Source organism: Leguminivora glycinivorella, chromosome 4, assembly GCF_023078275.1.
Source record: "Leguminivora glycinivorella isolate SPB_JAAS2020 chromosome 4, LegGlyc_1.1, whole genome shotgun sequence".
Classification (NCBI taxonomy): domain Eukaryota; kingdom Metazoa; phylum Arthropoda; class Insecta; order Lepidoptera; family Tortricidae; genus Leguminivora; species Leguminivora glycinivorella.
In genome coordinates, this window is record NC_062974.1 from 1,742,375 (window position 1) to 1,768,810 (window position 26,436).

The following is a 26,436-nucleotide window of genomic DNA, read 5'->3' on the forward strand; positions in this document are numbered from 1 at the left end:
AATCACATTTAGATATACCTACAAAAATATAATCTAGGGCAAGGCAAGCCGTTGATTGAATAGTTACGACTTATATGTACGTAAATAACATACATATAATTAATATGAATAAGTTTTTGTTCTGCAGAAGAGAATCATAATTCGGAAACATGACTGTCAAAACATTATTTGGGCCACTTTTTTTCAAAGTTGTCCACCCCGCTTTTTGTAACATGGGTATTTGTTACGCGATTCATACTCAGAATCGCGAGGTCTTTCGATCCTGATAGGAGAGAAAAAAATGTCCCAAGATTTCCATACATTTTTCAAACCTTCCATTCCGTTACCGTCATACAAAATGTATGAAAAAATGGTAAAGGAATGAGAAAAAAACCTCGGGACACGTTTTTTTCTCCTATTAAATAGAAAGAGCTCGTGATTCTGAGTAGAAAGCACATAAAAATTTCCAAATCCAAAAAAAAGTGGGGTCGACAACTTTGAAAAAAAATGGCCCAATAATTAAATCTGTACCTAGACTGGTGCCTTTTGAACACGGACTTTGAACAAAAATCTGAATGTGAATTGATCTCCAATTACTGTCAATGATCACTGAATATCATTGTCATTAACCCTTTGAACGCCAAGAATGACTAAAGTGGTTGTGCCTTGTCGTGCCCACCACGCCAATAACAACTATACGTTGTACAAGGCTGTTGAAAGTGTAAACAAACCGGAGCCGTCAAATTTGATAGATCCAGGAGAAGTGAACCTTTTAAGGCCAGATTGAAGAACAAAATTATAGGTGGTTACTTACTTGGTACTTTTTATTTATGGTGAGCCAATATTAATGAAAACGCATAAATGGTAAGTAAGGTGAAAGTAACAATGCGATACCTTGTATTTTTAGGTATTTAAAAAACTGTGAACATACTGTCAAAGGTATGTAAGGTAAGGTAAGGTAAGGTAAGGTAAGGTATGGTATGTCAAAGGTAAGTGGCTATGGCGGACGCTGTCAAAGGAATTGTCCTGCTGACAGATAAGGTTTATATTCGTTATTTACTACAAGAGGTATTGGTGTGCAGGCATTTTAAAGCGGGAGGCAAAGCGTTCAAAAGGTTAAAACAAGCCTTCCTGCTAAAACTGAAAAAAAAAAAATCAAAGATTATCACATTTGTACCGTGAACACGCAGGAAAGATTGAGACTCAGAGAAATTTCATAGCAAAATTGCAGATAGATTTTAGAATTATTTAGCTAGTAACCAGAGGCGCATCAACATTTATATCTGACGAATCCGTATGTGACAGTCCTATCACGGGTACTCTAAAAATAATAATGGCACTCGTTTGACTATACGTAAATTATATTATCACTATTGTAAACATCCGGGCCGGCGGGTTAAGTTAGCATAGCCAACATGCAAAATATAGTTAACACTAACTAAACATTAAAATAACTGTTCGCAGAAAATATTTCGTTTGTCTAATTAACACAATATATTTTTTAAATATATAAATCTTGTACACTTAAATCGCGTCCCCGTGTGTCGATGTGTTTAGAATGTCACCCCCTTTTCTCCTGTGGGGGCCGTGGGTGACGTAGAAGTCGACTGTGGGATATGGGATTCATTGTGATGTGGGCGATGAGCTGGCAACCTGTCACTGTATCACAATTTTTGTTTTCTTTTAACTCCTTAATTTGCCAAGAGTGGCACTGGATCTTACGTGTGTGTGAATATATATTATGTACCTGAATCGCGCAAAAGTACCTACAGACCTTAAAACCAATGTGCATAATGCACACAAATTCTTATAAGGTACAGCGGGGCAAATCGCGACTGGGGGACAAACGTAACTGATCAATTTTTTCCATGTTTTACAATGTTTGCATTATTAAATAGAGTGTCCACCGGTTATTGGCAGGCGTGTTCAGTGGATACATGTATAACTTAACATTATAGTGCAATAATGAAAAAAATGGATCAGTTACAATTGCTCCCCAGTCGAGTGTTGCCCCGCTGTACCTTACCTACATTTCATCTTTTGATCGGTCAATACTCAATAGCATTCTTTGGATCGACATAGTAATAATTGTAACTCACGCGGATTACTGCATGATATATACAAATACAGTTAACTCAGATATTTAACACAACCAAATATTTTCCGCAAACATTAAAAAACGGCCCTAACAAACACTTATAAATTATAACTCCTCATTGGGATCCTCAGCATCGGCCAGTTTAATAAGTCCGATGAAACTCTTCTCCGGTTCCATTAGCGAGTGTCTGTCGCCACCGGTATTCCGGACAGCGAGTCTATCACCAGCTTTTAAGAATAAAGCGGCGGCTGAGAAACAGGAGTTCGGTTTTTCGAGGCGTTCGGATGAGTGGGAGGACTGGGCGCACTGGAGGAGCGTCTCCCGGCCTTCGATCTCGGCGTTGGTCCGGTGGAGCACCCAGGAGATTATGTCGTGGGTGTCGAGGTAGTAGATCTGTGGAACAGAGTCGGTATTATAGTTATGATAATTCCAGATTATGATATGGGTTGGGTCTGTGTGGAAAGAGACAAAATAATGATTTACGAATCTTCTCTTTCAGAACAGACTCAGGCTTAAAGAGAAAGTTTCCAGATAAAACATTTAAAGAATCAAAAGTCGACAACATTTGAAGTCATTACTGCTACATTGCCTACACTTCTTTACGTTTTGAATAATTAGTCTGCTGATTTTTAACCCCCGACGCAAAAACGACGGAGTGTTGTAGTTTTAGTGCGTTTTCACATACATTATAGGCGCCATCTTGGATTTTTCCTATTGAAATCCGACATCCGATATAGGATCGGATAATGTGAAAACGATCTTATTTTGACGTGTCTCTGTCTGTCTGTGGTATCGTAGCTCCCGAAAGGATATGAAGATATGAACCGAATTAGATTTAGTTTTTTTGTATGAAAGCTGATTTAGTCGGGAGTGTTCTCAGCCATGTTTGATGGAAATCGGTGACATAGTAGTTTGTCAGGGGTTTTTTTTTAAAAATTTTAATTTTGTGGTTAGGTTACAAAACAGTTTATGGAGTAGATGTGGAATAAAGCCAAAAGCGATTTATTTGAAGAAGAATGATTGATAGTCCGGATAAAAACAGAATACCTACGTCGGATAATTTGTTATCCGATATAGACGCCTCGGGGGACGGAACTCGAGACTATTGCAAATTAGTTTTGTTCTAGGCTTCGTGAAGTTTGTTTCTATTGGCCTTGTTGTCGAAAGTTAGCTTCTTTAGGGATTTAGAAAATAAACTAGATGGGCATTTTCGCGAAAAATTTTGCTAAATCTTTGTTCAGTCAAGTGCAAAAATACGTATCGATTTTATCCGCTCAAAAATATGTACCGAGACCTTATTCCGCCGACATAAAGTGCTATGGGACATATTTTTGATAAGTTGTACGCACCCATATTTTTACACTTGACTGTTCCTAAAATAATTAAGTAATGATTTTCCTACTCAGAATCACGAGTCCTTTCGGTCCTACTAGTTAAAAAAAGCGTCCAAATAAAATTTTCCACTTCGTTTCTATTTTTCAAGCAGCGATTAAAAAAGGTGTGCAAAATAATAGAAATTTTTTATAATTTTTTTGTCTGTTGTGTTTTCTCCTAGATTTCGAAAGAGCTCGTGATTCTGAGTAGGAGAAACAAAAAATTTACCTACGTTAGAAAAAATATTTTCTGGTGATTGTTCTCGCGAAAATGCCTAGATGTCAGGTGCCAGATTTGTAGGTGTTTTTCATCTAATACGTATAATAAATTACAAATATCTGAAAAAGCTGGTATATACCAATACTTTATTCCCGAATAATTATCTGACACTGCTAAAATTTGGTGGTAGGCGTAATTCTAATTGCGTATATGTTATCATTTTTTTATAGAGAATTATCATCACTCAGCTGCTCATACACGCCAAAACTTTCACCTGAATGTCATCCAAATATACGTTGTAGATATGTAGATACACGCTTACCTACCTGAACATAGACGAGGTACACGCCCGTGTCTCTCACGTGCACGTGCCCCTTGTTGTTGAGTGCACGGCCGTGGACAACATGGTCCAGAGGCAGGGTGCTGTTGATACACGCTTACCTGAACATAGACGAGGTACACGCCCGTGTTTCTCATGTGCACGTGTCCCTTGTTGTTGAGTGCACGGCCGTGGACAACATGGTCCATAGGCTGGGTGCTGTAGATACATGCTTACCTGAACATAGACGAGGTACACGTCGGGGGCTCTCACATGCACGTGCCTCTTGTCTCTCATATGCACGTGCCCCTTATTGTTGAGTGCACGGCCGTGGACAACATGGTCCAGGGGTGGGGTGTCATAGATACACGCTTACCTGAACATAGACGAGGTACACGCCCGTGTCTCTCACGTGCACGTGCCCCTTGTTGGTGAGTGTGGGGCGTGGGTGGGGGGACGACATCGTCCAGGGGGCGGGGTACCACACGTTGTGTGGGGCGTCGTGAGCTACGCGGACTAGGCCGTTGCCTGTAATTAAAATATACATATTTTAGGCGCTTATTTTACATATTCTGTATGTACATAGAACTGCTGTTGGCCGATTTTGTGATTTCACTAAACAGAGTCAGGGATTTAGTCAAATGACTGAAATTTTCTAGAGAAATTATGAAATGGGTTCGCCATTTTGACATCCTACATGATTTGATCATATCCGTAATATATTTGATCAAATCTCTGTTTTGGCCATTTCCCTGTGACATATATATGCATCATATCTTAGATGGCCCGTGGCTCAATATGTATCTATCCAAAATCATATTTGTTACTTAATTATTATTAATTATTTATTAGTATTTAATAAATAATTTAAAAAAAACTTAATAGTAATATGATTTAATATTCAAGGATTAAAATGAAATGGCGAAGAAGTGTGAAAAAACAGGATTATGGCGATTTTTAGTATTTGATTTAGGCTGAAATTTTAAGAGTTATTAATTATTTTGAGTTTAAACATTTTCCTATGGGGATTTCACAAATAGTGTACCTTTTTTAGGGTTCCGTAGTCAACTAGGAACCCTTATAGTTTCGCCATGTCTGTCTGTCCGTCCGTCCGTCCGTCCGCGGATAATCTCAGTAACCGTTAGCAATAGAAAGCTAAAATTTGGTACCAATATGTATATCAATCACGCCAACAAAGTGCAAAAATTAAAAATGGAAAAAAATGTTTTATTAGGGTACCCCCCCTACATGTAAAGTGGGGGCTGATTTTTTTTTCATTCCAACCCCAACGTGTGATATATTGTTGGATAGGTATTTAAAAATGAATAAGGGTTTTCTAAGATCGTTTCTTGATAATATTGATATTTTCGGAAATAATCGCTCCTAATGGAAAAAAAAGTGCGTCCCCCCCCCCTCTAACTTTTGAACCATATGTTTAAAAAATATAAAAAAAATCACAAAAGTAGAACTTTATAAAAACTTTCTAGAAAAATTATTTTGAACTTGATAGGTTCAGTAGTTTTTGAGAAAAATACGGAAAACTACGGAACCCTACACTGAGCGTGGCCCGACATGCTCTTGGCCGGTTTTTATAGTATTAAAACTTTTCATATAAAGTTCACCAACAATTGTATGTTTGTATAAATATGACTTAGCCTATTTAAGTTCTGACACTGATTTAGATCAAAAACGTAATAAAATGTAAATATATAAGTAAAATTAAAGATTTTCGCGTCTTTTTCTAATATTTTTCCAAGAGTATAAATTGCTGATGAAGTCTATTGTTATTCTAACTACTAGGAACGTAACTGACCTTTTAAACGACAATGCCAGCAGAATAAAGATTTGCATATCTAACCACCCTACCACAATGGCCCAACCTCCCTCCCCTCCCCTTTTACGCTAATGGTTGTTTTGCAAACAACTTGCTTGTTTGTGAGCTATTTTTAAATTGTACGAGAAAATATTTTTCTGTAACAATCTCAGTACGTTTAAATTAACTGCGAAATAAGACAAAGTACATACCTACTTGTTGCTTATTTTTCTCTAGAAGTAATTATTTTGCTTAAGGTGAAGTACCTACTTTCTGAGGAATCCCGCAGGAAAATGGCTTGAAAATTTCTTTCATTATTACTATGTATAATAAAATTGATACTAATGTCCAATTCGCGACTTTTTCGCATGTACCAGTTCGGCCTTTTTTTTTCAAAGTCCCCCCACTTTTTTTTGGATTTGGAAATTTTTATGTGGTTTCCACTCAGAATCGCGAGCTCTTTCAATCCTAATAGGAGAAAAAAGTGTACCAATATTTTTTTCCATTCCGTTACCATTTTTTCATACATTTTGTATGGCGGTAACGGAATGGAAGGTTTGAAAAATGTATGGAAATCTTGGGACATTTTTTTTCTCCTATCAGGATCGAAAGAGCTCGCGATTCTGAGTATGAATCGCGTAAAAAATACCCAGGTTACAAAAAAAGTGGGCAAAAACTGAAAAAATGGCCCAGTTAGAGCGTTTCACATTATCCAATCAAGGCAAATGTCAAATATGGCGCCTTTAAAAATATTTTAAGCGTTACTCACGTGTTAAATTGATATAACGTTCGACATGCTTCGATCCATTTCCGAGGATCTTTTTCAAGAGTAAGCGACCCCGCCTTCACTCGTCGATAAAATGGATCGAAACATGTCGAACTTCAGGATTCTATTCTCGAACCACTCGCTTCGCTCGTGGTTCAACTATAGAATCCTTTCTCTTGCTCGTTTTTTAATTCCACACTCGGCGTTAAAATATAACTATTATTATACTGTGGCTCCATATACTGTACCTTTGTAATGCTCGTGCACCTCCGGGTTGAGATGGCTGGTGTTGCCGTGAAAATGAGCCGCCACGAACGGCCGCCGTCCCACCTGCAAACGATAAGTATTTTTCAGTACAGATGGTCGCTTTTTAGGGTTCCGTAGTCAACTAGGAACCCTTATAGTTTCGCCATGTCTGTCTGTCCGTCCGTCCGTCCGTCCGTCCGTCCGTCCGTCCGTCCGTCCGCGGATAATCTCAGTAACCGTTAGTACTAGAAAGCTGAAATTTGGTACCAATATGTATATCAATCACGCCAACAAAGTGCAAAAATAAAAAATGGAAAAAAATGTTTTATTAGGGTACTCCCCCTACATGTAAAGTGGGGGCTGATTTTTTTTTTCATTCCAACCCCAACGTGTGATATATTGTTGGATAGGTATTTAAAAATGAATAAGGGTTTACTAAGATCGTTTTTTGATAATATTAATATTTTCGGAAATAATCGCTCCTAAAGGAAAAAAAAGTGCGTCCCCCCCCTCTAACTTTTGAACCATATGTTTAAAAAATATGAAAAAAATCACAAAAGTAGAACTTTATAAAGACTTTCTGGAAAATTGTTTTGAACTTGATAGGTTCAGTAGTTTTTGAGAAAAATACGGAAAACTACGGAACCCTACACTGAGCGTGGCCCGACACGCTCTTGGCCGGTTTTTACGCACTAGTTCGAGAAGTGGTTCATTATATGCCAGGTCGAAACTTCAGAGGCTCATCTGTACTGAAAAACGTCGTACGATACACGTGCGAAAAGGAAATTCGTAACTCGTGTCGATTTAAAACACTCCCTTCGGTCGTCCTTTCCGTCTTCCTTTTTTACGCACTTGTATCGTAATGTACTATTTCAGTACAGATGGTGTTTTTTTTACGTACTAGTGCGAGAAGTGGTTCATTATATGCCAGGTCGAAACTTCGGAGGCTCATTTGTACTCACAGAGAACCTCCTATAGAGTGGCAGTCTTGTATATTTGGTTCGCGATACGAGTCACCAGTGTTTGGGGTGCGAGGAGCGGGCGGGGAATGTGTTAAGCGCGCTGTGATTGGCCGTTTCAAGGACGGCGGGCAGTCGCGCCAGATGAAAAGGGACAGAAGTATGACTGTCCCTCTACTGACGCGTAAGTGGCCAATGTAAGTTGACCTATGCCGGCTCTGAATAAATTATAAATATGACTTATTTGTGGAATGTAATGCCGTCTGTTTTTAAATTTGAGCTTCTTGTTACCTTTCCACACCATTTCACACTACAGGTGGACATCTTTAAGGCATCAAAATACCCTTTTCCAATTTTTTTGTGCGAAAAACACGCGCTGCTTTCGGGTCTGTTACTTGGTCGATACTGATCGGGCACAGCGAGCGCCCGCGCTTATATCAGTGCAAATACTAGGAAGGCTGGCCACCGCGAGTCGTCTTGTAATAGATGTCTATAGGGGTTGGTCTGTGTTTGTACTGAAAAAGGTCGTACGATACACGTGCGAAAAGGATATTCGTAACTCGTGTTGACCGAAGGGAGTGTTTTAATTTATCGCCACTCGTTTCGAACTTCCTTTTTTACGCACTTGTATCGTAATGTACTAATTTAACATATTAAACGCCGTAGTCTGTTATAGAAGACATTAAAGACATACAATAACCGCTCATTTCACCGCAGTCTGGTAAAAATGCCAATTACTTACATGAAAATGTAAATATATTTGTTGGCAATGCCAGGTTCGTGTATCCATACTAATATTATAAATGGGAAAGTGTGTGTGTGTTTGTTTGTCCATCATACACGGCAAAACGGAGCGACGAATTTGCGTGATTTTTTAGGTGGAGATAGTTGAAGGGATGGAGAGTGACATAGGCTACTTTTTGTCTCTTTCTAACGTGAGCGAAGCCGCGGGCAAAAGCTAGTTATTTATAAATTGAAAATAGGTATCATAAACGAACGAAAATGTGACTAAGCCCACTGGTGCGGGTTTCCAGCTTACGCAGCTAACGTCCTGGTCACTAAACCACCCGAGGTACCCGTCGGAAATTCTCTATCTTTATTCGTATGTTAAGTAATACCTATTACCTACCTAACTATGAAAAGGCTAGGCGCCTTTGACCTTAGAAAAAATCTTTTGAAAAGGTGACAAGGATGTCAAAGTCCTCAAATCTTCATACCGCATTTCGTCTTTAGTTAATAGTTTAGTTCTTATAGTTAAGCGGTTTAATCGTGAAGAAGACATGCAAAGTTGCTTTCACATTTATAATATTTCTAGAAATTTAGATTTGTTCTCCTATTTACAGTAGGTTTACCTACTTATAAATGAATACATGTAGAATATGTAGAAGTAATCCTCTTACGTACCACACATGTGTAATCTGTCATGTGAAGCCGTTTCGTCTTATAACTTAAACGAGATGTTAAACGCTTCGCTGGGCCTAGACATAAGCTATTAAACTTTGGAACAATATACGCCGTGGTAAACAGCTGTGTAGAAACTTAGACAGCTGCTTATGTGTCTACACCTTAAGGCACTCGTTTCAAAGCGAGTAAGCGATGAGCTATCGGCAATAGAAACGAACAAAATAAATAATAAATAAATAAATATTATAGGACATACTTACACAGATTGACTGAGGCCCGTGGGGTAAGCTCAAGAAGGCTTGTGTTGTGGGTACTCAGACAACGATATATATAATATATAAATACTTATATACATAGAAAACATCCATGACTCAGGAACAAATATCTGTGCTCATCTCACAAATAAAATTCCCTTACCGGGATTCGAACCCGGGACCGCGGCGTAGCAGGCAGGGTCACTATCGACTGCGCCAGACCGGTCATTGGACCAGTTACAGTTACAAAAGATAGTCGCTCCAGTGTAAATAAAAGATAAGATAAGATAAGATAAGATGTTTATTTGTAAAAGTCATGTAGTTACATAGGATCTTAAAATTTTACAAATAGCTTCCATGACACCCTGTCAGGGCACACAAATTACTTATATCTAGCTTAATACTAAGTTTCAGACCATGTAGTTAGTTAATAATTTGGATAGGTGCAATTATTTTATAATAATTTTTGGTTATAGCATAATATAATTCGAGTAATACGATTTGGGTGGATGGGTTAAATTGTGGCGTAGGCGAGAGGCTGGCAACCTGTCACTGCAATGTCACAGTTTCGTTTTCTTTCAACCCCTTATTTGCCAAGAGTGGCACTGAAGCTTTAGTAGTTTCATGTGTTCTGCCTACCCCTTTATGGGATACAGGCGTGTTTGTATGTATGTTTGTATGTATGTAATACGATTTATGAGAGCGAGCGATTAGTACATCGCTCGGCGACAAACTAGAACTCGCTCGCACTATCACCGCGTCCCTTTTTGTCACCCGACGCTAAAACGACGGGGTTTTATAAGTTTGACGTATCTGTCTGTCTGTCTGTCTGTCTTGTGCGTGTGTCTGTGTCGATGCCACAGACATCGCAGCTCCCGAACGGATGAACCGATTTAGATTTAGTTTTTGGTTGAAAGCTAAGTTAGTCGGGTCTGTCAGGAGTATTCTTAGCCATGTTTCATGAAAATCGGTCCACTTTGTCGGAGTTTTGTTCGGTTCTATCGCTAGTAACTCATCGCTTTTGGTAGTACCAGTGACTAACATCTTAGAATTCACTTGAGACTTTACGAATTTCAGTTTGTAAAGTTTGACAAGCGATGCTAAGTGGTGAGGCGCAACATCGCTAAACTTTGCTTGAAATGTCTAATCTGTCATCGTATTGTCTTTATTTTTCAATTCACTTGGTCTATTTTTATGGCCAACCTAGGCCGCCAGTAACCGGGGGAAATTTGGACGGGGGTGGATCCGCGCATGCTCGTTCTTCACTCGTCACAATCTTCTATCGGCATGTTCGCTGTTAAATCTATATTTTTCGTGTTTTTTCGCAGTCTTAAGTATGTCAGTACCAACTTAGAATATGACCAAATGACCAAATATGAAATGACGAAAACCGATTGAGTCAAAATAAGAAAAAGGCCAACAAATTACTGATTATGGTCGGAGACCATAATCACTGTAAACTAAGTTGACGAATCAAGAATGGCTGACGAACGCAGAATCGGACAAATTTAGCAAAGTATACCGCCAATTCGACCTAACATAATCATATAAATTTTAGTTTGTTTTGACATTATTCGTCCGTTTAAAATAAAGTGTATACTATAGAGTAGGTACATTTTCTACTTGTACCTGCTTTCTTCTTGAAAGATTAATCTAAATAGGTATGTATTATGTAAATATAACTCCTTGCTTGAATGAGAAATCTCAGGTTTGAATAATTTATCAAGAAGATAGATATTTTGACTGAGGATTTAACTTGAAACCTAAGCTGGGACCCAACAAATGGTATAATTTATAATGCTAATCGTTTCGTTCAGCTCTGCTGTTGAATACCTATTATTTGTAGGTTACGTACATTTATGTTATAACATAGGTAAAACAACGTAGCGAGAGATAGGTAATAGGTTCAAAACCTGATAAGTACGGTCAAATGTTTCTTCGTTACATTATTCCAGAGTTAATAGTTGTAAATTAATGTTTTGTATTCATTTCAGTAATCTTCTTGAATGACAATATCTGTAATCAGCTATATTATATATCTGCGTAGTTATTATATGCAATTACGAGTATACATATCTTTGTCTCGTACCTGCCCCCAACACATGCCTTATTGAGTTTTTTGTGGGCTAAATTAATTTTCACCACACCAACTGATAAAGGCGTTCTTTGCTATTCGAAAACTGATAGCAAAATTGCATTTTATCCACAAGAGTGCAAAGTAATTTCATACAAATTTTAACTTGATGTCTAAAGCTGGGTGTTGGAATTCACGTAGAAATCATGATTTTGAATCATAAATGTTAAATAAATTGAAGTACTTTATTTATTTTGATGTTTTACAGTTCATATTTTCATAGTGTTGGTGTGGTGAAAAATTTTGTGTTTTACTCGGTGGCAAAGTTTGGTGCCTTGATACCCTTGCAACGCTCAAGATTCCAATAATGGAATCTTTCGCTTGCTCGGGTATCAATATTGGCCCGTGCGGTTAAACAACAACTTTGCCCCTTTGTAAAACAAATAACTATTGTTTGTCTTCGTTACACTTATACATTTTTTTTCATTTTTTACGCACTAGTACGAGAAATGGTTCATTCCTTGCTAGGTCAAAACTTCGGAGGTCCAACTGTACTGAAAAACGTCGTTTGATATACGTGCGAAAAGGAAATTCGTAACTCGTGTCGATTTATCGCCACTCGTTTCGGTCGTGTTTTATTTTATAGTCACTCGTTTCGAACCTACTATTTTAGACCAAGGGTATAAAAAGCGGTAGGTACGTATACCCATTTTTTGTAAACAATATAATACGTTATCCGTTTGATGCTTCAAGTTAATTTAACGATCTACTTAGCATTAACCCGAGCGAAATAAATTATGTTAAGGTGAGACTCCTTCTTGAGACCTAAAACGAACCTTGTCACGTTAAAATGAGGTTTGAAATTACTTCTTTCTTCCAAAACACTAATAGAAGAAATTGGGAACGAGGTCGACAAGGACAATTCGTTATGATGAAAAACGTATAAAATTGGTCTTTGTCGCGTGTTTTAATGTCTTTATTGTTTTTTTTATTTATACATACATACATACTATCACGCCTGTATCCCATGAAGGGGTAAGCAGAGCACATGAAACTTCTCAAGTTTCAGTGCCACTCTTGGCAAATAAGGGTTTCTTTTTAGGGTTCCGTAGTCAACTAGGAACCCTTATAGTTTCGCCATGTCTGTCTGTCCGTCCGTCCGTCCGTCCGTCCGTCCGTCCGCGGATAATCTCAGTAACCGTTAGCACTAGAAAGCTGAAATTTGGTACCAATATGTATTTCAATCACGCCGACAAAGTGCAAAAATAAAAAATGGAAAAAAATGTTTTATTAGGGAACCCCCCCTACATGTAAAGTGGGGGCTGATTTTTTTTTCATTCCAACCCCAACGTGTGATATATTGTTGGATAGGTATTTAAAAATGAATAAGGGTTTACTAAGATGGTTTTTTGATAATATTAGTAGTTTAGTGGGGAATTAGACTGCCACCCTCCAACGAAAAATACAGAATCAACATCAAAAAACACAATTACAAAAAACAAAAATATACCCGAAAACTTGTACATTTGCACTTATAATGTAAGAACACTCTCCTCGGACGAAAAGATGGAAGAGTTGAAATTCACTCTACAGGATGTGAAGTACGACATTATCGGTCTATCAGAAGTGAGAAGAGAAGGATACCATATTGAAGAAGATAACGACCACATATTTTGTTATTTCGGTGAAAGAAAAGGCCACTTAGGTGTCGGTTTCCTGTTAAAAAAGAAATGGAAAAATAATATTGTCAGTTTTATAGGTGTAACTGAGAGAGTTGCCATCCTAAATCTAAAATTGGAAAATCTAGAACTATCACTTATACAAGTGCACGCGCCTACAGCTGACTCTAGCACAGAGAAAATAGAAAGTTTTTACCACAGTCTCAACTACGCTCTAGAAGGTGCTAGCAAGACAAAAATAATTCTAGGCGATTTTAATGCCAAAATAGGAATACCGAAACCCGAGGAATCGCTAATCACAGGCAAATTTGGACTGGGAACTCGAAACAGCAGAGGCCACAGACTGATAGAGTTCGCTCTAGAAAATAAATTATTCATAATAAATACCTATTTCAAAAAGAAAAATAATCGGCGATGGACATGGCTAGCGCCAAACAAAAAATCAACAAATGAAATCGACTTCATACTCTCCAACGAAAAAGGTCGCTTCAAAAACATCGAAATGCTGAATTTGAAATATGCTTCCGATCACCGCCTCGTTAGAGGAACCTGGAAAATGTGCAAAATAAACAAAAGAAGAACAACGTACACAAACCTTATGCCTAGAATATTAAATACAAAAGAAGAGGAAATAAGCTACGTCACCAAACTGATAGAGTCCCGAAAAAATATACTATGCACAAATGAATACGAATCAGTCCAGCTCTATTATAACAGGTTAGAAAAAGCTATAAAAGAAAGCATTTGCACAATATCGCACGAAAATCAAATGAAGAGGAAAACAATCATATCCGAAGAAACAAAACACCTAATTAAAAGAAGATCTGAACTCCAGAAAAAAAAAACCGCTCTCCAAAGATGAAAAAATTGAGTTAAGCAGACTATACAAACAAGTGAATAAACAAATAAAAAAGGAATATGAACAACACAGATCACGAATCATAGAAAAACACCTTATTACCACAGGAAGTCTAAAAAGAGCCAATAAAGAGCTAAACTCCGGCAAAAAATGGATCTCACAACTAAACAACGACGTACAGAGACCACACATCCTAGAAACAGCTACCACATTCTATGAAAGCCTGTACAAATCCTCAAACAGCAAATCACACTATGAAATTGAAACTAGATCCATGGATAGAGACGAAATTCCAGAGTCTTTCGATGAAAATGAAATACTGAAACTGCTAAAGAAGATGAAAACAGGGAAAAGCCCAGGTTGTGATGGCGTAACAAATGATATGTTGGTTGCTTCTAAAGAGGTTCTACTGACTCCTATAGCGCAGCTTTTTAATAAGATTCTATTACAAGAAAAAGTCCCTAAACAATGGGTAGAGTCCGACATCGTAATCCTCTACAAAAAAGGCGACCCAAGGGATATTGCAAACTATCGCCCAATCAGTCTTATGTCCAGCCTCTACAAGCTGTTTGCAGTAGGATTACAGAGCAGAATATCTCCAAAGATCGAGCGCTTTCTCACAGTGGAACAAGCTGGTTTTCGAAAAGGTTTCGGTACTGTGGATCATTTGCAAACGGTAGAGCAACTCATTGATAAACATAGAGAGTTCCAAATACCACTCTACACCGCCTTCGTTGATTATCATAAAGCGTTCGACTCGATAGAGCATAAATTTATATGGGAAGCGCTGGAAGAAGCAGAGATAAATAATACTTACATAAACATACTTAAGAACATATATTCGAACTGCAAAAGTCGAGTAAAATTAGAAAACACAGGTAGATACATAAATATCGAAAGAGGTGCCAGACAAGGAGATCCGCTCTCTCCGACTCTATTTATAAGTGTCTTACACCTGGTTATGAAAAGCTTGAATTGGGAATATAAAGGAATCAACATAAATGGAAAATATCTATCTTACTTGGCCTTTGCAGACGACTTAGTACTACTGGCGAGAAACTGGAAAGAACTACAATATATGATAAATACTCTACATACAGCTAGTAAAAAAAATCGGTCTTGAAATTTTTTTCAATTTCAATTTCAATTTATTGCATAAAATTAACACTGACAGTTAAACCTTACGTGCTAATTAGTTTTGTATTTCTTAGGATCTAACATGCAATATACAATATCAAGTACAGTGAAGTGAAACAGTTCATTGTTCATTAATGAAACAAATATTAAATTAAATTTAAATAGAACACATTACATTAGGTACATTCAAATTTAGATGTCATTTAGGAATGAATCTTCAAAAAACAAAAGTAATGACAAATCATGTAGAAAGAGACATATTCATAGAAAACACTAAGCTAGACTACGTAAAAGAATATATTTATTTAGGTAAGCAAATATCCTTTAGACCAGATAATAACACGGAAGAAGTAGAGAGACGGGTAAAAAAGACATGGAACAAGTTTTGGAGTCTGGCTAATGTGCTTCTGAGCGCCCTACCACTGCACTTGAAAAGAAAAGTACTGGATTCATGTCTTCTCCCACACTAAACTATGGCTGTCAAACGTGGAAATACACAAACTATATTAAACACAAGATTAGAGCATGTCAAAGGGCGATCGAAAGAAAAGTTCTAAATATTAGACTTATCGACAAAATAAGACATAAGAATATACGGGAAAAAACAAAAATAATCGATGCCCTCGAGCACTCATTAAAACTCAAATGGCAATGGGCAGGTCACGTCGCGAGGATGCCAGATGACAAATGGGCAAAACGACTTACCATCTGGAAAGGCCCGTTTGGCAAACGAGGATCAGGGCGGCCCCGCGCTCGCTGGGCAGACGACATTGAGGCAGTGTCGAGCAACTGGCTCACAGAGGCACAAGACCGAGAACGGTGGAAGAGGTTGGAGGAGGCCTATACCCGGAAGGGGTCCTAACCACTAATAAACCTACTTATATTTAAATTTAGTTAATAAGGAAAATTTTGTAAAGTGTTTATGGAATAAAAAGGCTTTTTATTTATTTATTTATTATTAGTAGTTTCGGAAATAATCGCTTCTAAAGGAAAAAAAAGTGCGTCCCCCCCTCTAACTTTTGAACCGTATGTTTAAAAAATATGAAAAAAATCACAAAAGTAGAACTTTATAAAGACTTTCTAGGAAAATTGTTTTCAACTTGATAGGTTCAGTAGTTTTTGAGAAAAATACGGAAAACTACGGAACCCTACACTGAGCGTGGCCCGACACGCTCTTGGCCGGTTTTTTATTTATATTATTTAGTAACCATAAGAAACATGTATATACACTTTTTCTACTTTAATCTGTCAATGAGGAGGCACACTGACATTTTATCCCGCCAGGCGGCGCCTGTGCAAGTGTCTAGGCATGTCACTGTCATTCATATGTGAGAGAGAGAAAAAACATATCATCTTCTCGCTCTCACGTATGGACTAATAGGGTGGCGCCATCTGTCATAACCTTTGAGTGTGCCTCCTCATTAGGACACCACAGACTAAACTAAGTGCTGACTTTTCAGTGTTGGATAGTCTTTGACACTTGACAACTATAATATTTCATTACAGTTAACATAGTCAACTATAATAATTTCAAAAATAGAACGTTATACAAGTTATATACTAATTTGCGATATCTGGCAAAATGTTCTGCATCTGAAACACTTTTATCTGTCGCGTTATCGACCAATCAGAGACAGTTATTATAAATAATTGGTTGCCAGGAAATTCGATGTTGATACATCGGTGAACGACGCTATTAACATTAATTTTTAAACATTTTTATTGAATAAATAAGCAGTAAATAATAAGTACAAACAAAAATCCACAGCACAGGCTTCGTCAAATATAGTATCTATGTCATGTCAAGTAGGTTATTAACATATATATATATAAAAAGGAACACAACATACACCTAAATCTAAAATAACCCTCCCTGGATCGTACCTGGCTCAAACGTCCCCATTATACCCGCCGCATTTCCCCGCTGAACTGCAATGGAGACCTGTTGGACCAGATACGACCCAGAACGAGGATCGCAGCCCCTCTCCCGCAAACGACGCCCTAATTCCCTGAAAAAGGAGCGAGCCTCTGAACCCCAAGGCCCCGCTGTCTCAATTGCCACCGGCACAAAGTCATAAGCGGTTTCCAACGCGGAGTACTTTGTGTGCTTAGACTTTGCCGCGGACTCCGCCGCTGACATTAATTTTAACTTGAACGATGATATTGTTCGTTCATTGATGATGAATATGATGACTCATAGAAAAAGTATTGTATACAATAGTGATATAATTAAGCTTTTCACACCCGTAGGTACCGTATTATTAGGCCACTCAGCAAGCTTCGTGGCCTAAACATGGTACTAGAGTGAAAAGCTCTGCACGATTGTATAAAATACTATTATATACATGTTTCTTATGGTTGCCTCGAAAAAGGAAGGATTGTTTTGGAGTCGGACTTTCAACGTGCTAAATATTTACGAGTAGCACTGACGAGCGTCTGCGCTATTATTAGACCTCTGAAATTTTCTCTCATTTTCTTGGCTTCAGTCAGCCGTTCAACCGCGAGTAGCAACCCAGAAATTTAGGGGTTAAATAAATAAGGAGGTAGATTTTAGACCCTGCCTGTTAAGCCGCTGGTCCTGGGTTCGAATCCCGACAAGGTAATTAATTTGTGTGGTGTGAGTCATGAATGATTTCTACTAAGTATGTATTTGTGACTACTAAACTACTATACACGGTGACGTTTTAATCGGTAATCAGGAACCAATTTTTCTTATTCAGTAATCGATGGCGATCACATTTATGTAGCACTTACATGGAATTAAGTTTTTTTTCATACTTAATCGTGTATACCGTCGCCCAGCACCCATAGGCTTCGCGTAGTTTGGGCTTCATTGATCTATGTAGTGTCTATCGATAATTATTTTATTTATTGTATGTATTTACATAAATCGGTTAATCTGGCCAACTATGGACGGACCGAACTTTTTTGATAGGGTAGAAATAGAAACCTAAGTTTAAAAATTTTTTCGGGCATAAAAATTGTAACAAATTTGTGTTACGTGAAAACTTCGCTCACTTTGTATTTTTCTTGTCCGATCCTTGCTCTTTTTGAATGACAAGGGTCAGAATATATTTTTAAAATATCATTTCGTAGTTTTGTGTGTATCCAGTTGACCTATTTTATTTCTGGGTCCTTTTGAAAAGATCTGCATTATGGAAGACAGTGCGTTTTCACATTATACGATCCGATGTCGGATGTCGGGATGTCATTTAGTCATTTATTTAAAATTGCATTGTCATGTACATAATAAGGTGTTAATTTACATTTGATTCCAGTTCATGACACCCTGTAAGGGCACACAATATATAACTTAATTTATGTAACACATTACATAAGTATAAAATCTGAATTCATGAAATCAATCTTGGTAACAAAAAAGGAATATAAAAAACAAATTTAACTTTTTCCTTAATTTTTTGTACAAACTTTTCGAGAACTGCTGAGGTAATACCGAAATACGGTCTATATCCCGGTCAACATAAGTCTAATAAAACTAACAGTGAATCATTTCAAACCTCTTAGTATAGGTATGGTACGCCTAGACTTGAACCTGGGTCATATAGCATAATGTGAGACAACTTTAACTATGTAATATATGCGTTAACATAACCAAAGTTAACTCATTTCAGAGGGAGTGCGCGAGCTTGACTGGCCCCGTAGCCAAATGGCATTTCTGCGACGCGAAACGAAAACGAAACGCCGCGAAAGGAAGTCTGGCTCTGTCGCGCCAATACGCAAGAGCGATAGAGATAGATATCTACGAGCGTTTCGTTTCGTGAGCGTTTGTGCCATTCGGCTGCGCACCCTGTTCCGACGTATTTGGCGAGTAATATCACAGTCTAGCCGCCGGCATATTACATTATTTCATTTAAAATGAGCACTGCGATATGTCCCAAACCCAGAAGAATAACGACAAAAACGTCCGGTGTAAATAAAATAAGGTAGACTTTTTAACATTTTTTTACGTACCTTAGCTGCTGTACTTTTTTCTACAAGGTTTAGGCTCAAAAATCTCAATAGGTTTGGATTTATAATAATAACGACTATCTTTCTGGACAATGGTTCAACAACAAGGTACCTAAGAGTAGCAGTTGAAAACCGGACAGTGGTTTCCGCTAACCGGCTTCTGCTATAAAACTCTAACGTAATTGTGACATATGTTTATGATTTTTGACTAAAATACGTACGAAATTTGTTATAATATAATAATAGGGTGGTTGTAAAGTAGTGGTGGCCTGAATGAACGCAATAAAGCCTCCGCCACACATAAAGCGTTTTGATAGCGTAGCGTTAGCGGAGCGTACAATGATAGCGGTGCGCCGGCGGAATGCTGGCGTTCCGCTCGCAATCCGCGCGCATTCCGCTTACAATCCGCGCTCGTTAGTTCCCGGCGACGTTCGCTAGGCGCAACGCCAGCGTTCGTCCGGCGCGCCGCTATCGTTGCGCTCCGCTACCGCTCCGCCTACGCTATCAAAACGCGCATGTCTGGAGACATCACGCCCGCTTACGGTCGGGCGTCTCTACGTAATTACAAGTAGTAAAGTATTTCTACAACAGTCAACTTTGATGACTACCAGTTCAAAATACCAGGGTACAGAGTTCATAAATATGTGTACATTTTTTCACCTTAACTCTATGCAATGAGATGAAAATTATGTACACATATTAATGAACTCGACTGTACGTGGCCAAATGTACAAACGCTTTCGATAATATTGTTATCGTAACTTAGCTATCCCTCTTCCGTATTGGCGCGACAGAGTTAGAGAGAATTTCGATCGGCGTCTAGCGCCAACGATTGTCATTTTGGCTAGGCTGACAGGTACAACTACTCTGTTTACCTTAGTTAAGAATATCTACTACCTACTGTTCAATAAACACAAAATAAAAATTTTGAAAAACCCCGACTGCGACATAGTCGACCGATTTTCATGAAACATGGCTAAGAACACTCCCGACTAACTCAGCTTTCAGACAAAAAAAAACTAAATCTAAATCGGTTCATTCGTTCGGGAGCTACGATGCCACAGACAGTCAGACAGACACACACAGACAGACGGACAAACAGACAGACAGACACGTCAACCTTATAACACCCCGTCGTTTTACGTCATGTGTTAAAAAGCCACTGAGACCAGAGTCGATCGTCATCATCAAGGTGTACTCACGTCATCACTGTTCCGTACAGTTCTGGAGACGGTGTGCTGGAAGTTGAACATCTTCGGCGAATCCGAGCTTGAGAACTTCTTCATCTTGCGGCGGGGGCTGGAAATAAAATGCTCATTTCAATAATCAAACTAATAATTATTAACTAATAATTTCAGCTAAACTGTGGAATGAATTGTCGCCTGCGGTATTTCCGGACCGATACGACCTTCAAATCTTCAAGAAAAGAGCGTACACCCATCTTAAAGGCCGGCAACGCACCTCCAACACCTCTGGTGTTTCGGGTGTCCATGGGCGGCGGTGATCGCTTACCATCAGGCGACCTGTCTGCTCGTTTGCCTCCTATCCCATAAAAAAAAAATCTTGGACAAAAATAATTTTATCTGTATCTTTCGATTGCCCGAACTTGTCTTTGATCTTTGAATAATCTTAGAAAATCCACAAGGTACAGCGGGCCAAATCTCGACTGGGGGCAATTGTAACTAATCCATTTTTTCCATTATTACAATATGATGTTGAGTTCTACATGTATCCGCTGAACGCGCCTACCATCATTTGGTGGACACTCTATTTTAATAATGCAAGCATTACATAACATTGAAAAAATGGACCAGTTACATTTGCCCCCCTGTCGAAATTTGCTCCGCTGTACCTTATTTCTAACGTTTCACGTGCCTGATTCAATTCTTAAGATATTCAAATTGCTTCATTGTCAACCGTGGTGAAAAGATTAAAAGTGCGGATAACCTTCACGGGGGTTGATCCGTAATTATAGATAAAACTATGCTCCAAATTTTGATTTAAATTTCTTTCAAAAATATCAGCAGACTTTGCTTAGTTCGAATTAAAATCTCCGTGATTTACCGAAGTAGTTATTTTGCTCTGTCGTCCATGTAGGTAACAAATATTTGTACTAAAACTACCAATAATATTCTTATTCTTATTGTACCTTTGACGATGACATCATATAAGTATTATATAGATATCACCTAATTATTTCCACGATCCAATAACGCACACCTTTTATCAATATTTGTCTATCATAACATATTGCCTACATTTTCTCACCTTTCATCTTCTTGCCAAGCCATCATCCTAATAACATACCGATACTTCCATTATAATTATTTTTTCCCCTCACTAGCTCGGAAACACGTGTTTTATCCTTTAATACCAGCGGGTAAAAACGCATTTTATCCACTAGTGGGTAAAGTAATTTGACCTTGAATAAAGTCAAAATAACTGCTTTAAAATTAATAAAAGTTGGTGAATCTATTAATAAAGATGACTTACCACCTGTGGAACTACTGGAAGCAGTGATAAACGAATTTTTTGCGTTGTAGTTTCCTCGCTATAGTGAGGGGAAAAGTTTTGTGTTACACTCGGGTGCAAATGTATTTTACTTCTCGTGTGTTAAAAAACTCGCAAGTTCAGGATTCTATTCTCGAACCACTCGCTTCGCTCGTGGTTCAACTATAGAATCCTTTCACTTGCTCGTTTTTCAATTCCACACTCGGCGTTAAAATACAACTTTGCCCCCTTGTATAACAAGTAACTAGTACAGTATTACCAAGGATTACTTATTATAGGATTTACAATCTTCATACTAAGGGCCGGTTGCATTAAACCGTCTGTCACCGTTAAAGCGTTCGTTAAATTGTATTGTATGGGAAGTTCCATAGACGTCTGCTGCGTGACGATGATGTGTGATGTGTTTGTCAAATGTGATTGATGCAACTGGCCCTAAGAATCGTACCTCCATTTTAGCGCCACCTAATAAATACTATCATAACTACATTGATGATGCCTACAAATTTATATTTTTCAAAATGTGTATAATTATGATCTCATGTTATTAAAATAAAGAAATATGTCATTTGTTCTATAAAAATTAAAATTTTGAAAAACCCCCGACCGCGACCTAGTGGACCGATTTTTAAGAAACATGGCTAAGAACACTCCCGACTAACACAGCTTTCAAATAAAAAAAACTAAATCGAAATCAGTTCATCCGTTCGGGAGCTACGATGCCACAGACAGACACACACACAGACAGACAAACAGACAAACAGACAGACAGACAGACAGACACGTCAAACTTATAACACCCCGTCGTTTTTGCGTCGGGGGTTAAAAAATAAAAACACGTAAAAATATTTGGCGAAAATATGATTTTGGCCACTTCCCGGCTGCGAATCACCGCCATCTAGTTTTAAACCTAAAAGCCCATATCGCCAAAACGATATAATAGTACCTACTTATATTATTTAGAACAAAATCGGATTGTTTATGTTACCTATTAACAAACACTTAAAATGAATGATAACTTTGGTACCTTTGTCCTTCTAGTATTATTATAAAAAAAAAGAAATAAAAAACATACATTTCAGGGGTACGCTTTTTTGTATGGGCTTTGTCAGTCCCATATCATATAATTTTTGGTATTACTTAATGTATTACATACACTTCCATATCAAAACATCCGAACCGCCACGTTCGTTTCATTGAGACGTCGAAGAAATGAGATACAATAGACAAAAGGCACGCTGATACTTCTGTAATAGCCATCACATTAGATGGCCTCTATTCTGACAGAAGAAAATAACTTCTTATTTAATAACATTTTTATAATGGAATTGTGTCATGAAGCCACTGGTCCCATCGCGAGCTAGTAAGTCATGAGCTATTGGCTATAAAAACGAACAAAAGATAAGCACTCCCGTGCGAATAAAAGAGACACGGCGATTTTGATAGCTCACCACTGGGCGAGTAACTATTAATTTATTTGTATCGTAGCGATGTTAGAATTGATGCCCTGTCTATGTGACGAAGGCTATAGTCTAGGCTCTTCGTTATGACCGCAAGGATCACGTTACAAGAATATCATATGAACACTAATAACGAATAAGTACTAGACACACTGAATGAAAGGGATACCTACAGAGTTTGTAATATGAATAGCAAATTATAAAACTATGGTTAATATTTACTATTTAATACTATATTAAGTACCTACTATTATTATTTTTACCCATACGAACTATAATAGAAATGCAAATTGTAATATGATGATGTGACGTGTAAATTATTATTTATGAATAAATGATTGAATTGAATTGAATTGATTGATAGAGTCACTGAAATATAATTACTGAGCTTCCACCATAAGCAGAAAGTTCACATCATATTTACCTATGTAATTTTTGGTTCTAGTAAGTCCCCTGAAAAAGGAAAAGCGCTGATAGCCTTGCGGTAAGTACGTGCGACTTTCGTTCCGGAGGTTGCGGGTTCGAACCCCGGCTCGCACCAATGAGTTTTTCGGAATTTATGTGCGTAATGTATTTTGATATTTGCCAGTTGCTTTTCGGTGAAGGAAAACGTCGTGAGGAAACCGGACTAATTCCAATAAGGTCTAGTTTAGTTTCGGGTTGGAAGGTCAGATGGCAGTCCCTTACGTAAAAACTTGTTAGTTGTTAACATTAGTTGTCAAAGCGGACCCCAGGCTCCATGAGCCGTGGCTAATGCCGGGATAACGCAAGGAGGATGATGAGTAAGTTCCCTAAAAAGTACGACCTCGGTCTCTTTAAAGCAAGAGAAGTATTATTAGTAGTAGTAGTAAACATAACATTTGTACAGTCAACCAATTAGAACCCTAGGCCACTGTAGAACCATGTAATTTGTAATTTGTAACCTGTACATGTAATTTGTTCTGTACAATAAAGTGTTTACTACTACTACTACTACTACTACTAAACTCTTTATTGTACAATTAAAAACAGAAAACACAGTAATTACAGTAAAGAACTGTCCTTTACTGTAATTACTGTGTTACGAACTTATCCCTTTGACGGCTTTCTTCCAGTTAACCTTTGTGTGAATGAGGTTTCAGTCTCGCTCGCTCGCTCGGCCGGCCGACAGCGCACTCCCACCGCGCTCCCGTTATTATTGCTAATAACAAACGAAAATGCAGCTAAATAGTCCGGACGCGCTTATAAACGCGATAAAAACTTTGATACAACCACTACAAAATAAAATTGACTCGTTATGTGACACGGTGAACGATTTAAAGTGCGAAATACGGAACCTAAAAGCCGTTAATAGTGTTCAAACACTTCAAACGGACGACGCCATTACGCAGCAAAACCGGCCGGCCGAACAAAGAACAAGTTACGCCGCAACCTTAAGCACTGGTTTGACACCCTCAAACACCAAGCAGGATACCTCCAAGGCTTCAGGGAAGCCAGTGAGAACAGTGGCCAAAATCACAAAGGAAAAAATAGCGCTTCAAGCCAAACCTCAAGGACGACGACCCACTACGCAGGCACAAAATGTACCTAAACCTAATGCACCTAATTCAAGCCGCCCCGGCACCCCTGAGGTACAAAAAGGTACACCTATAACATCGATTGAGCCCACATACTCGCCTTTGACAGCCAGCGGTGATGACCAAATCGAGTTAAAGGAAAAAATGAGTCATGATAACACTAACAATGATAACCAACTACAACAAATCCGAGCCAGCGAGACCAGACATGACTCACAAAACAACAAACGAAATAGGACGCAGAAAATAATTCAAGGGACAGCCAAGGACACCACCCTAGCTGGAATCGACCAGACCAAGTACCTCCATGCATGCTACTTTAAGACGAATACTACAGAAGAGGACATTTGTTCATATTTGAAATCAATTAATAATGACCATAATTACACTGTGGAACTGATACCCTCCAAACGTGAAACATACAAATCGTATAAAATTGGAATACCTGCGCCGGTCTACGAGGCCTTCCAAGACCCTACAGTATGGCCAGTCAATATCTGCGTGTCTCCGTGGCGGCCCTTTTTGTTCAGACAAGAACGCAGGCCAGCAGAACCCTAGCCTGCCCTCGACTGGACCCCTAAAAACAAGGTCAACAACGGAAACGAAGCAATTCACTGTCATACACCAGAATATAAATAGACTAAAAAACAAAACTCAAAAATTAGAGTGTGAACTCCAGCTTAAGAAAAACATCGACGTGATATGCCTATCGGAACACTGGCTGAAGCAAGACGAGATCGAGAAGGTGACCATCATGAATTACCAACTCAGCGCCAGCTACTGCAGGCCCTCGCGTGACGGCGGCGGCGTCTCCATCTACTCGGCGACCTCCCTACCTACACTGGAACGAAAGGAAGTAGCAGACCTCAGTGTGGAAATGACCTTGGAGGCATGCGCGGTTGAATATATAGGTATAGGCGTGCTCGTTGTATGTATCTATAGACCTCCTTCTCAGTCAGGTGAGTTAAACAATTTTAAATTATTTACATCAAAGTTAAATGAACTTATTGAACTCCCTGTTTTCAAACAAAATAAAGTTATAATTATGGTTGATTTTAATATTGACTTACTAACTAAAACTAACGAAAAAAAGGTCTTGCTTGACCTAATTAAATCAGCTGGCATGACGTCACTGGTGTCCTTTCCCACCCGAATTTCCAATACAACTAGTACGTGCATCGATCACGCCTATACCAATATTAATAAAAACGAAGTGTTATGTGTAGAACCTTACGATATGTTTATTTCGGACCACAGATGTGTATTAATTTCAATAATTATTTCAAAAATATTACAATTAAATGTTGTCATTTGGAAAAGAATATTTTCAGATATGAACAAATATAATTTTAATTACTGTTTATATAACTATGACTGGGCAAGTGTCCTAAATAATGTAATTAGTCCGAATATTTTATTTGACAGTGTTATAAATATAATTATACATTTTTACAATATCAACTTTCCATTAAGAAAGTATTCGGTAAAAAATGATAGCAAGGCATGGGTAAGCGAACCTGTTATTCAATTGCGGAACCGTTTACGGCAAGTAAAATCATCGGTGCACAATAGCACGCCAAGTAATCAAATATCCACAGATACAGTGTTAGATCTCGAAACTAGGTATTCCCAGGAACTTTATGCTGCTCGTAAGCAATATTTTAATGACATGATTACTAATAGCAACAATATATGTAGGACGTCATGGCGTATAATTGCAACTGAAACAAATAGCAATAATAGTAAAAAAGATTCGCTAGAGG

At 38.2% G+C, this 26,436-nt stretch overlaps 1 protein-coding gene across 1 annotated transcript in view; it reads right to left on the minus strand.

Annotated features, from left to right (window-relative positions):
- Positions 1-687: 687 nt before the first annotated feature.
- Positions 688-26,436, minus strand: part of LOC125225874 (protein eiger) — a 121,102-nt gene continuing 95,353 nt past the window's right edge. Inside the window, exons 5-8 of the mRNA XM_048129751.1 lie at positions 20,352-20,448; positions 6,817-6,898; positions 4,366-4,517; positions 688-2,470 (exon numbers count right to left, since the gene is read on the minus strand). Of these exons, the coding sequence (XP_047985708.1) occupies positions 2,183-2,470; positions 4,366-4,517; positions 6,817-6,898; positions 20,352-20,448 (619 nt within the window). The 3' untranslated portion in view covers positions 688-2,182. The remainder of the gene's footprint in view (positions 2,471-4,365; positions 4,518-6,816; positions 6,899-20,351; positions 20,449-26,436) is intronic.